Genomic DNA, 12,996 nt, shown 5'->3' with positions numbered 1-12,996 from the left:
CTCTGGACATAACTGAATGAGCTTGAGATGGGTATATACTCCTACGGAGCTCCCGACCGAAACGCTGCTAGGCTAATCAGCCTGACTTCCTGATGCCACAAATTGTGGTTATTCGGTAAAGCAATGTGGGGGAGCTCATGAAGCCCTGAATCAGCGTGCTTAGAGTTTTTATTCCAGACTACACGGAGTACAACATTTTTTTAGAAATCACTGGTTTGTGATTTCATTATCATCAACAGGCTTGGGATGGATACACCTTAGCATGTGTAGACCACCCAGCCTGATACACACTGGTCCTGACGAAAACCTCTACAATCACACGAAGGTTGAAACATGTAGACCTATCTTTTTAACTACACCCACGTCTTTTTTGACACCACAGCCTACCTAATCAGGCAAAGGTGCCACATATAAATTTAATTGTATATATTCTTTTACTTGTTGTCCAACCACTCCAGAATAAAGTCTTTGAGTGGGTAATGTTAAGACAACTTTTAAAACACTCCCCCCTTTTTTAATATCACATATAAACAGTAACCAGCTCCACTGTAATCCGGTGTCGTTGCACACCTGGATGGCATTCGGCTATCCGGGTGGGACCCTGATGATGAAGCATGTCACCAACCAGGTTGGTGAGTGAGGGGTCTTCTAAGGACAAAGGATTGTCCCAGATTGGGTCGCAGGGCATGCACCTCAATACCGCAGTAAATGTGCAGGTATTCTGTACCCTTAGTGGTTACTCCTTCATTTGTTTAACTATATACTGAAATGTGCCATAAATATTGGATGAAGTTTGTTGAAGCTTAAAGTTGTACTATCACTTTCTAAACTGCTTGAAGTCCCAGGAGGAAGTAGTTAGATGTGTCAATGCAGGGACGCATTGGTGGCTTGGATTACAGTTCCTCAGAGTACCATGTGGGGAAAAAGAACGGACGGCCAACCTTGCTATTGTAATGCTAAATGGAGAGCTTATTGTCTAAGATTGCATGCCAATTCTGATGACGCTGGCACGGATCCCAACTCACTAGGCCTCCACAAGTGAAAACAAGGAACAACAAGTTGACCAGAGATGACCACTTCTATTTTACTTCAGTTGAGCTGAAGGGAGTTTTGCTGTATCCATTCAGTAATGGTCAATAAGCAAGTATTGAAGTCATAGAGAGGTCTACTAGGACGAAGATGGAAGGTTCACCCTCACCCCGGGGGGTTCTGATGTCATCTTCATTAACGAGAAGTACAGCTGCAATGCCACGACTTGTTCTAAAACCTGATTGGGCTAATGGTTGCCAAGAAACAGGAATTCTACTCAATTATCACTCACTCTAAAACTATGGGGCACGGGTAATGTAGGTTGGAAGTTGGAAAATATCAACGGATCGAATCAGTGTGTTTTAAGGAGTGTAACCAATGGCTTTCTCTGAGAAGTTGAGTCCTCATTTTATGAAAAAGTTGTTCATTAGGGGCTGCTGGTCCGTCTAGGTTATAGGATTCTCATGGAGCAAGGATCCAGAGTAGAACCTGGTTTAATAGAAGTGATCATAATGGACATGACCATGTGGATGGAAGTCAAAAGAACGTAGCAGGAGACACGTTTCATATTGTTGTCTATTACTCAGGAGATGTTTGCTCGTCCTTAGTAAATGGGGCAGTGAGGTTAATGATTTTAACTTCAAAAAAGTTGAACAGGTAATACGTTGTGCCTTGGCTGAGTGAATGATTTTCTTATAGTCAGCTGAAAGAGTACATTACGTGTTCCAGGCTGCAAGGTTTAGGACTAGCACCAGAGTTGCTCAACATTTACATCTATGGTCTACTCAATTGGAGTTTTCGGAGCACCAAGGTGATAAAGGTGTTATGTCTTTTAAATGGCTTATTTTCATGAGGGCATTACAGTCATTTTAAAGTCACTCATTGAAGACAATAACGTTTCTATCTTGGTTGGAGGAAAAGAGTGGGAATAGAAGAGCAATAAATGAGGTCTAGTGATGTGTGATATGTCAGATGGGCTCACAGGAAATGCTAAACGCTAGAGCAAAGTGTCCCATCAAAGACAACAGAGCAAGGGAGTCTACTTAAATATTTTTCATGCTTGTTAGAATAGTTTTGACTGGTCTAGATTCAGCCTTAACCTTCCTAGTTTTGTTTCCAAAGCATCTCAATCACAGGAAATGTTCAACACTCACACTTGCTTTCATTCAGCTCCGTTCCTCCATTTATCTGTTAAGGTGCCATTAGTGTTTTTCTTCCTTTCACCAAGACCCATAGCACAGGCAGTGGGTCAGCCCATTTCAGCTATTGATGCTCTTCCCTGTGAGTGATGGCATTTTGGTCTTGCACATGTTCACATACACGTAAAAAGTAGTCCACTTAGTGTTTTACACCTGGCAGTCCAAATTGTTTTTAACAATGCCTTCATTTCACATTGTTTTTTTCATTTATTTTTCTGATTGGTTCATTATACTTTACTTTTTTTGGAAGTGTGCATTCTGCCTTCAGAAAGCAGCGTTTTTTAAATTTATTTTTTACAACTTTTAGGCTTTTAATTTCTTTTGGTTGGGAAGGAAAAAAAAACGCCCAAGGCCAGATCTCTTGGCATTGCCTATGCTTCCTACTAGTTGGGTTAGGGCCAGGGATTTACCAGTTTAAAGGAGGTTAGGTATGGTAAAATCATCAAACACAAGGGTGGTGTTGATTTCCATTATGATGAGGGTAACTTAAATCTATAAAAACTTAGGCAAACTTAAGAGCAATAAACTATTGACCTATGTATCGGCAAGCTTTTGATGGAGATTTTCGAGAAGCTGTTGATATTTAAGGGGGATATTTTTCCTTCCAGGAAAGGTTTCAAGGTGAGGACAGTTTTTGTGTGAGCAGACCTTTTGATGATTGCCAGACAGTTTAGCTCTGCTGAAGAAGTAGCAATGTGGGAAAGTTATTGAATAAACACATGTCCAGGATTGAAGAATTGTGAGACAAGCCCCCCTAAAAAGAGGAGATCAAGGTTGTGATCTGTGGCAGAGCTGTGAATCTCTAAGGTGTGCTTTGTCAAAGAATGGGCATTGTTAAGCATACATGCATCGGTAGTGTGGGACTTGGGACACAAGGTGCAAGCTTTCAGTGAAATTTAAAGGAAAGATGTGGGTAGCCTAGAAAATCCCACCCAGATGATAGAATCCTTTGTTACCTCCATTTTTTTTAATCTCGGCTTTGCGCTGATCACAACACACGTAATGCCGAATTAGTCTTTTGAAGTGATGCCCTCCGGTGTGAGGGTGATGGGGACTTCCTCGCTCGCCACAGTACAGTACGACAATAATGTTACTTCTCACCACTTTCAAATGTCACCAGTCGCCACTGTACAAGTCTTGTGTAGACTTGCGTTCTTTGTGTACTTCAAACTGCCATTCGGTGGTGTGAAGAATTATTTTTGTGCATTTGACAACCAAACTTTGGACGGTGGTATATTTGAATTTGGTGAATTTGGCGGGCACTTCAGAATGTTCCTTGATAACACTGCATTTTCAGATTTCATTGATCAGACGTTTTCAAAGGTAGAACTCTGTTTCGTGTTTTGGGGATCAATAGCAAGATCTTAGAGAATTGTTGCACGTTAGCACACTTTTAATTCTCATAAAGCATTCCTTGCTTTAATCACTGATCTTGCAAAATGCCACCCACCATGAGGTGAGAGGTGGTGAAAGATGCAACAGCAGTCTAGTGATGGATACTGCCCCGCCAATGACCACAGATTGCTTTGAAAACTTATTTTTGCAGGACTGTTATGACTTGTACCACTAGATGGCAGAAGTATACAACACATGTGGATTTGTAAAAGCTATTACGGCACCAAAAACCATTGTTTTACGGCGGAATACTCCGTAGCACACATTGTCCACTCATCGATATCCTTCCTGCTAACACAAATTCCACTTATACTGTTTGTGTTTATTTTTGTCTGGGTGATGGAAGCAAGACTGGTCAAAAGATGCATTATTTCCTTTCGTGAGGAGGATTGCAAGTTTACATGGTTAATTTACTTGATTGTATGTGGATCTTAACAAAGCCCTGTCCTATGATCGACATCAGAAGACTGAATTGTTGAATTATCGGATTTTTGCTGTGTGTAGACTTCTTTGTCCCTGCTTGCAAATATGGTTGAAAGACTCGGCTCCAAATTGTTTAGGAATGACATAAAATGGAGGTGCGAAATTTTGAGGAAAAGCAACTGACCACTTACTGAATTAGCAGTTGCCTACTTTTAAGAAACATAGATGACCGTAGTTATTTTCCATAGCGACCGTTTGGTTGGTTGTGTGCCTTGCTCCTTCGAACACTTAGTGAGGCGAGGCTTTGGCCTGGTTTGCAGCTCTGGGTAGTCTTTGTGTACAATTTCCTTCAGTTAACTATTACTGTAAAGATCCAGAAAAAAAGACAATATATGATAATCTAAGAAATAGGCAAAACACTTTGCGAAATCAGAAAATGTGTTGTGTTAAGGTGTGTGAAATTGAGCATTTTTTCATCTATGTATGCAGAAAGAACTATGTGTGGCAGTATCTGCCTGGCATGTTTATTACGCAAGTGTGCTTGTCCAGTTGAAAAAAAAAAATTCACACAATGCAGGACATTAGTTTGAGTAGAAAATGCCTCTCAGGGAGACAGTCTCCCAGACCTAGAGTCGTGTGGGTAAAAATTGACACAAAATAGCTTAATGCAAAATTGAAGAAACCCTCAGATTTTGAGTAGTACAAAATTCAGAAATATCACCTGGGCATTGCAACGCACTGTTATTTTCCATGGCCTACTTACTTTTGTGTGTGTTTGTGAGTTTGTGTGTTATTGATTTTAAGGGGAATTTATGCAGTCAGTCAGTCAGAAAACTTTATTCGGTTAATTGAAACCATAAAAGCAGTACATGATACATAATATCAGATTTAAAAAACAATTAAACAGATGAAAAAGAATTGATTGCTACTCCTTCTAAAAACAAAAAAGGGCACATTCATTAAGAAAAAGGGATTTGATAGATATGGGGAACACCTATATCAGCATATAAAAGACATTCTCGCCAGAGTTTATATAGGAAGTCAAATTTGATGATTTAGTGGTGCGGCAGCTCTTAGTTTTTTCTGTCTGGCGGCTGCTACTAAAAAACAAGCTATGCCATATGCAACCGGCACTGAGTTCAGCATCTGAAGGTATAGTAATGCTGGCCGTACCTGAACGAAATTCAGAGGTTTCAAGATGGGAACAAGGAATTTTTTTCGCGGCACCAGGTAGTGCTCACAGAACATGACCAAGTGCAAGGTGTCCTGTGTTGAAAAACAGTCACATGTGCAAGGGGGAAAATTTTCTGGTGTACCCCATTCTGTGTGCGTGCCAAGAATAAGATGGATCGAATTAAATCTAAACCTTATGAGCAGAAAGCGATGGTAGGGCTTTGTGACATATTTTAAATAGGATTCCATAGCTGTGGTTGTGGAAAGTTGAAAAAGTAATCTGACCGTAGGTTTGCTAAGTTCAGCCGATTCTCTTTCGCATTCCAACAGAGTCCGAAAGTGCTGCTTCACCCACTTTGCGTCCTCTTTTTTAAGGTGTTGCGGTAGAGAGTACATTTCCGGACGCCCTAGCCTCGCACATGCCGCTCTAACGTATGCCAGCCACGGAATAGTATGAGCTTTGTCCAGAGATATACAATCTTTAAGGATGCAGTGATTCAAGCTGATTTCTTCATTTGTCCAGGTTTTAATCCAGCAAAGTACTGGGGACATTTTTAGAAAATCAGAGACATAACCCATGCCTATTTCATTATGGGTTGAATGTGTGGGAGAAGATTTCGGAAGGGTCAGCAGAGCCCGTATGAAGTTGTTTTCAGCAATTTGTATGCCTGGAGTTGGAACATAGCCCCAAATGTCTGCCCCGTAGGAAGCGATTGCCATACATTTGGCTCTGTAGATCCTGGTCATAGCTTCCATAGGTTTCGAGCCCAATCTTTTGGAGAAGCTCAGGAGTGCTGTTGTAGATCTAATGACTCAGTTTTCCTGAGTTTCATTTGTGGCTTCCAGGTTTCTCTCTCGTCAAAAGTGACGCCCAGGTAACAAAAGGAGGGCACCCTCGAAATTGGTGAGTTGTTAGAGCTGAAGGATCTAATCTTCATATTTTTCTTTCGAGAGCCAACGACCATAACATGGGACTTGACGGTGTTAATTTTTAGATCAAGGGCTTCCATGAAAAGGCCGAAATGGTCCAAAAGTCTTTGGAGACCTATGCCAGTCCGCGCTATAAGGACAGCGTCATCCGCGTATAGGAGGACCGGGATAGGTAGCCCCCCCATACGTGGAATGTCCAGGGTGGCTGGGTTCAGAAATTTCCCCAAGGCGTTGATGTACAGTGTAAAGAGAAGAGGGGCCAGGATGCACCCTTGTCTGACCCCTCTCCCTGATCTAAACTTTGCTGTACACCTACCATCCCTTGATGCCCTAACAGACGCAAACAAATTAGAATGAAGGTCATGTAAAAAGCTAACCAAGGTAGTGTCCAAACCCATATTTCGTAAGATGGTCCATAATTTTGAGCGATTAACCAAATCAAAAGCGGAGGATAGGTCCATAAACCCCAAATAAAGAAGCCCCCCTTCACCACAGTGTATTTGCTAATGATTAGATGGAGGTTCAAACATTGGTCAATTGTCCCTCTGTGTGCCCTGAACCCGTACTGCAAATCTGAAAGGATCCCGCTCTCCTCCAGCCAATCCCCCATTCTGTGCAGGATGACTCTGCCTAAGATCTTAACGGCAGAGTCCAACAGGGAGATTGGTCTATAGCAGGCCGGGTCCGCCCTATTCCCTTTCTTGAATATAGGCACAATTATAGAGGTAGACCAGGAGGGTGGAAAGCCAGCTGTCGGAATAGCATTAAAAACGTTGGTTAAAATTTTTGACCAGAATTGTGGGTACTGTATATAGAGATCTGCTGGTACCCCATCGTGTCCCGGGGCCTTGTGTTTGCTGGTATCTCTAATCGCCCTTTCGACTTCCATGGTGTTGAAATCCATAACCAAGTTGGAATGGTCAAGGGTTTTGGCGGTTGAGGCAGGGACTGTAGACTCATAGATTTTGCCAAAATGGGCTAGCCATCTGTTATCCTCTATGACACAGTCTAAATCCGTTGGCCCATTGTCAGAAAAAAAGGGCTGATTTACGATGGCCCAAAACTTTTTACTGTCTCTCAGCACATCCACAGATAAAAGGCTATTCCAATCTTCCTCCTTAATTTGGGTTTTGCGCTTATGGATTATAGTTTTGTATTCCCTCCTTAGCTTGGCCACTAATGACGTGTCTCTGGGTTTTTGTTTAATGGCTTTCAGCAGAGCACTGTGTATCCTCGAACATTCCTTGTTGAACCATTTATGGGTCTTTGTATTCCCTTGCCCAGCTGACCTTCTTTCCAAATTCTTGCTGATCCTGGAACAGATCTCCTCATAAGCGGTCAAGACCTTGGGGCCCTCAGCAGTTGGGTCCAAACACACTGCCATACTGGCCCCCGACTCTTGGGCGATCGAATGAAAGAATTCATCTGGAACAATCATCTCCCATTTCAGGCGCCTTCCCTGCTCTTTAGATTTCAAGTCCTTTGGGGCTGTCATACTTGGCGGGCTGCCAGTACGGAAGCAGTCTAGATCCAAGGTCATGAGGACAGGATAATGATCTGATGAAATAAGGTGAACCACGCTATACTCATGTGCCTTTGCCAAGACCCCATTTGAAACAAAGATATAATCTATGACCGTGTTAGCATCTCTCCCAACAAAAGTTGGGGCTCTGGGCTCACTAATGCCTTGATCGAATTCGAAGAGGTTTAGGTTAGCTAGTAGGTACTCTAGGTACTCGCCTTCGGTGGTATGCTCAAAATGAGGAATGGCTTCGGATGGTATACCCCCATATCTATTGTTAAAACAACCTCCCTCACAGGGGTGAATGTTAAAATCCCCCAGAATAACCAGTTCCGGGAGGGTAGTGCAATCACGTCTATAGGCTGACAAAAAATTTAAAAGAGAAATCAGATGTTCATTTACAGTGGCGGACTCCTTTGAATTATATAAATTTATCAGCAAAAAAGTCTTTGAGTTAGGGAGGGTCCACTCCACCGCAAGGGCATTTGTTAATGCGGTATCTAGTTTTTTGAAAACCCCTACTAGATCCAGGGAACACAAGATGAGTAAACCACCCTTTGCTCTCCCTCTTACACCTGGAACTGCCGGAGTAGAAAAGCTGCAGAATCCATCCAGGGAAAAACTGTGTGTTGTATCCCACGTTTCTTGAAGTCCTAGGATGTGATGTTGTTTAATGAATCTTTGCCATGTTGGGTCTAAAGCCTTAGCGTTTAGACCTGCCACATTCCAAGTGAGGACTTTACAGAGAGCTAAGTCTGTGATAGGGGCAATCGATGTACCCGCACCCCGGCTCTCTCTCATCGGGCTAGTTCCGGGTGTGGGGGATAAGTTAGCTATTATCGGGTCCGCTATGCCAACATCCTTGTGGAGACGCGTTGGATCTGCAAAAACGCCACATTCCCCTGGCGAGCCCTGGGTATGTCAGTCCACCCAATCTGTAGATGACAGACAATCAAAGCGATTTGCTATAGGGAAATGCAAGGGATTAGATGGGCCATTTAGTGGCTGCTGGTAATAATAGGGATGGATGAGTTGGGAGCCATGCAAGGGGCCACCTTGACGTGGTCTACCTCCTCTAGTCCCCACCAAATTCCACCCCCCATCCCAGCCCTCCTCCCTGACTGGGGGTTGTATGTCCCAGGGGAAGTTAAGCCTTTGTCTAGGGATGCGATCGTGTGAACCTTTAAGCCAGCTCCAACGATTATCCGCTTGATTGTGGGGAAGATAGAAAAACAAAAGAGGTCTAGCAGTCACCCTGCTGGCCTGGTATCTTGGGGCCCTGCTGTTACAAATAAAATCTACTACCTCCGGATTTCCAAAAGTAACCACCACGCAGTCCCCTTGCAAATTTTTCCTATTTCCTCCTACCAGGGAGCCCTCTCTATCATTAGAATGTCGGTGGGTATGTTTGGTGGGAGGGGATAATTATTCGCTAACCAGTGACAGACTTTATTTTTGAGAGCCTGATATGATGATTCTTCTTCTGGCGAGCGAAGTTCTGTGACTCCAGTAAGGATAACCACGTAGGGTGCGGCATCCGGGGGGAGGTGAATATTTCTACGTGACCTAACCTTACCCTTATCCTGAGTATCAAGATTTGGGGCCTGGGATAGGCCATCGCCGGGTGTGGGCTGGGAAATTGTATTGTTTTTAGAAGAGGTCAGAGTAGTGTCTGTTTTCTTAGTTTGCTCTACAACGGGGGGTTTAGGTTTAGAACCTACTTGATTTGAAGTATTACTGGGTTTCTTAGCCGTCGTATTATTGGTCTCCAACGCTTTATTAGGAACCTTTATAGTCTTTGTGGGTTTAGGTAAGTTAGTAACCTGAGTGGGCTTTTTATTAAGAGTGAAGCTAGGGGCACTTATGTCCTTATGTATATTTTTTAGGACCGTTTCCAAACAGCGTAATCTTACCTCTATGGGTTCTAGTAAAGCTTTTATCATGTTAAAGATTACTGTGTTATTTGAACTAGAACCGGGTTCCTCCAGTGGAGGTGTTATTGTTGGGTTACCTGTAGGACCACTAAGTTGCAAAATGTCTTCCAGACTTTGGTCAATTATGGTATCGTCTGGGAGACTCAGCAATAGACCAGGGTTGTTGGGAGGTAAGCTCTCTAAGGGGATAGGTAGACTGACTGAATGTTTTTCAATATTACGAGAGTTAGGTAAGGTAATAGCCTTCTTCCCTTTCGCAGCCGTTGAGGTGTTGGTTTTACGTTTTTTTTTAGGGATTGCCCCTTCTACCCGGGCTCTTTCTATTAGATTAACTATAGGGTTACTAATGTTTGTCTCGCTACATTGCATTCCACATTCAGTCAATATGTTGGTTAGGTGAAGCCTCCAGGTCCTGGGCAGTATTTAGGGCATCCAAGTCCTCATTAGGTCCGGGATGATGTACTAAGACCTGTGCTTCTCGACGGGAATCAGTTTTCGGTGTCTGAGCCTCAGCGATGAGGCCAAGGGAAAAACGCTTGGCCATGGCCAGGTCTTGGGAAACTCTCCTATCCATGAGAATTATCCCTTCGTCGATAAGTGCATGTGTGCGGGTAATGAAATCGTCCAGGGTCCCTGTGAGTTTTTTAGCTCCTGCAGCGGCCATACTTCTTGTTTCACGGCAGGACATAACCCGTGTATTCAAGATGAATGAGAGGTGGGTTGAGTGCTATATATACTCGACCAGAATTTCTGGCCCAGTCCAGTCTCCTCGGGCCTCTGAGGGCCACAGAGGGCCCGCCCTTTGCCCGGGCTTAGCCCCGGGCGCTTCCGCGCAGCGTAGATCACTGCTTTAAATAAGCGATGGTCGGGTTTTGGGTGGGCGGGGCGGTCAGGGAGAGCGGGCCAGGTGACTCGGCCTGAGGATTGCCGGGACTCCTGGGAAAGCGAGTCCCGGTTCCTACACTCGCAGCCCTGTCTCGCGCTCACATGCCCAGCAGCTACCTGTGATTCCGGTGACAGCAGCAGCGATGCGGGACCCGCGCAGCGGGTTCCGCGAGTTGTAGCGGTCCTTCCTCCTTCCTCCGTGAACAGCAGCAAAGTAAGGTGATTTCAGCTTCCCCTCAGGCTATGGGAGGCAGGGTCTCTTAAGGAGCTTCAGCTGGGCGGGGCGGTCAGGGAGAGCGGGCCAGGTGACTCGGCCTGAGGATTGCCGGGACTCCTGGGAAAGCGAGTCCCGGTTCCTACACTCGCAGCCCTGTCTCGCGCTCACACGCCCAGCAGCTACCTGTGATTCCGGTGACAGCAGCAGCGATGCGGGACCCGCGCAGCGAGTTCCGCGAGTTGTAGCGGTCCTTCCTCCTTCCTCCGTGAACAGCAGCAAAGTAAGGTGATTTCCGCTTCCCCTCAGGCTATGGGAGGCAGGGTCTCTTAAGGAGCTTCAGCTGGGCGGGGCGGTCAGGGAGAGCGGGTCAGGTGACTCGGCCTGAGGATTGCCGGGACTCCTGGGAAAGCGAGTCCCGGTTCCTACACTCGCAGCCCTGTCTCGCGCTCACACGCCCAGCAGCTACCTGTGATTCCGGTGACAGCAGCAGCGATGCGGGACCCGCGCAGCGGGTTCCGCGAGTTGTAGCGGTCCTTCCTCCGTGAACAGCAGCAAAGTAAGGTGATTTCAGCAATTTTGCTTATTGGTGTGACCCGTTCATTGTTAGTATGGGTTACGCGTACATAGCCAAGAAGTCAAGTGAAGGATTTAGATGAAAACGGCCCGGGTGCTCATATAAAAGCAGATGTAAAGTAGCTGTCCCGGTGCTCCTCAATTAGCATACGTGTAGGTGTAGGGCGTTGTCCAAGTTATACAAGCATTCTTTGTCTCTGCTTCTTGATTGGCGGGAATGGCATCTGGAAGCGTGGAAGAGACAGTGTGAGCATCTAGTTATTTTTGGCACATTTCCCAATATTTATAATGGAGAACGGAAGCTGTCGTTTTTTAAAGTCATCAGTAATGTATAGATAACCCAATTTGCAAATAAAATATGGAATGTCCTGTAGCGCAGACCAGTGGGACTTAACTACCAAGAGGGAGAACAAGAAAAAAAAATTTAACGTTTAATCTATAAGTATACATGATACTTATTTCAGAATTGTCCCCTCTGACCTCTTAAGTTATCAATCTGGCATGCTGTAAAAAATGTGAGACTATACTAACTGACAATTATTTCAATAAAATCAGCAGAAATAAAACCTTCATGGACTGATGAAATATATGCATGTTGTGTCTTTGCTCCATAGGAAGTTTGTAAATGACTAATGATCTCTATTGTCTTATACAGGGCCTTACTTGGCATCTTTGCAAATGGATAACAACTTATTGGAAACGCCAAAAGTTTACTCGTCAACCGCAACAAGCCAGGCTCAGGTTCATTCTGGAACTAGTGATACGACATCCAGCACCAATTCTACTTGCCCATTGGGTTCTGCAGCACTACCGGTTAATTCCTTTAGCTCCACCCCCAACAGTGGCGGTGCAAACCTCCCAGCTGCCACGAGCACAGTGGTTGGATCCTCTGTTCCACCATCTTCTTCATCCTCTTCCACCACCCCCTGCCAGAACCAAATCGGGAGTGTTTCCACGTCTGCAGCTTGTAGCGGGCTGGTGGGGACTGTACTAAATGCCACTAGTGCGAGCATCTCGGCAGACAGACCACAAGAACACACACCTGCCTCTGGAGTTGACGCTGAGCCGGTACAGACCCCTTCGCAACAGCAAGAAATACAAGAAAGGTAAGTGCTGATGCCAACGTCTGGGCGCCATGTTATGTATTGGACGGAAAATCTTTCCAGAGTGGTCATGCGCTACAAAGGGGTTTTAAAGAGATAGCTTCATTAGATCATTTTCAAAATAGTGGGTTGAGCCTACTGCTGTGGTGAATTAAAATGTACACTTTTAAGTGACATTCAGAAATCCAGTCAGATTTTAAACTACATTCTATATAGCATTACTTTTGTTATACCCAAGTTTACTGATCTAGAACTGTGTTAAGTGTCTGCCATTAAATAGACTAACGTTGATTATGTATAATGATCTTTAGAATCGTTTCAGATACAAAGAGATTTAACATTTTAGGGCGCTGCTTGATAAGAAACTGTATTAGTCTTGTGGCAAATAACAAAATGGGGGAGGGAGAATACACTGTAACATGCAGCTCAAAAGAAAATATAAATGTAACAGACTTCAGAACCCCCACCCCCCCCCACCCCCGCCAATTTCTTCACTCCTCAAGCAAATGGACGATGCAGTTTCCGTCCAAGAAGGGCCATCTTTTAGCCTGAATGTTTCAAGCAATAGCTATGTAGAATCATTATTTTAAAGGCAGTGTAACCAAATGCGATT

General features: G+C 44.4%; 1 protein-coding gene across 1 annotated transcript in view; it reads left to right on the top strand.

The window, feature by feature from the left end:
- Window positions 1-12,996, top strand: part of MED13L (mediator complex subunit 13L) — a 1,083,173-nt gene that overhangs the window by 960,481 nt on the left and 109,696 nt on the right. Inside the window, exon 21 of the mRNA XM_086943260.1 lies at window positions 11,936-12,386. Coding sequence (XP_086799386.1) covers window positions 11,936-12,386 — 451 coding nt within the window. The remainder of the gene's footprint in view (window positions 1-11,935; window positions 12,387-12,996) is intronic.

The sequence above is a fragment of the Lissotriton vulgaris genome, chromosome 11, assembly GCF_964263255.1.
Source record: "Lissotriton vulgaris chromosome 11, aLisVul1.2, whole genome shotgun sequence".
In the NCBI taxonomy this organism is placed as follows: Eukaryota; Metazoa; Chordata; class Amphibia; order Caudata; family Salamandridae; genus Lissotriton; species Lissotriton vulgaris.
Note: the sequence above shows the minus strand (reverse complement) of the source record. Positions and strands in the feature narration are given on the sequence as shown.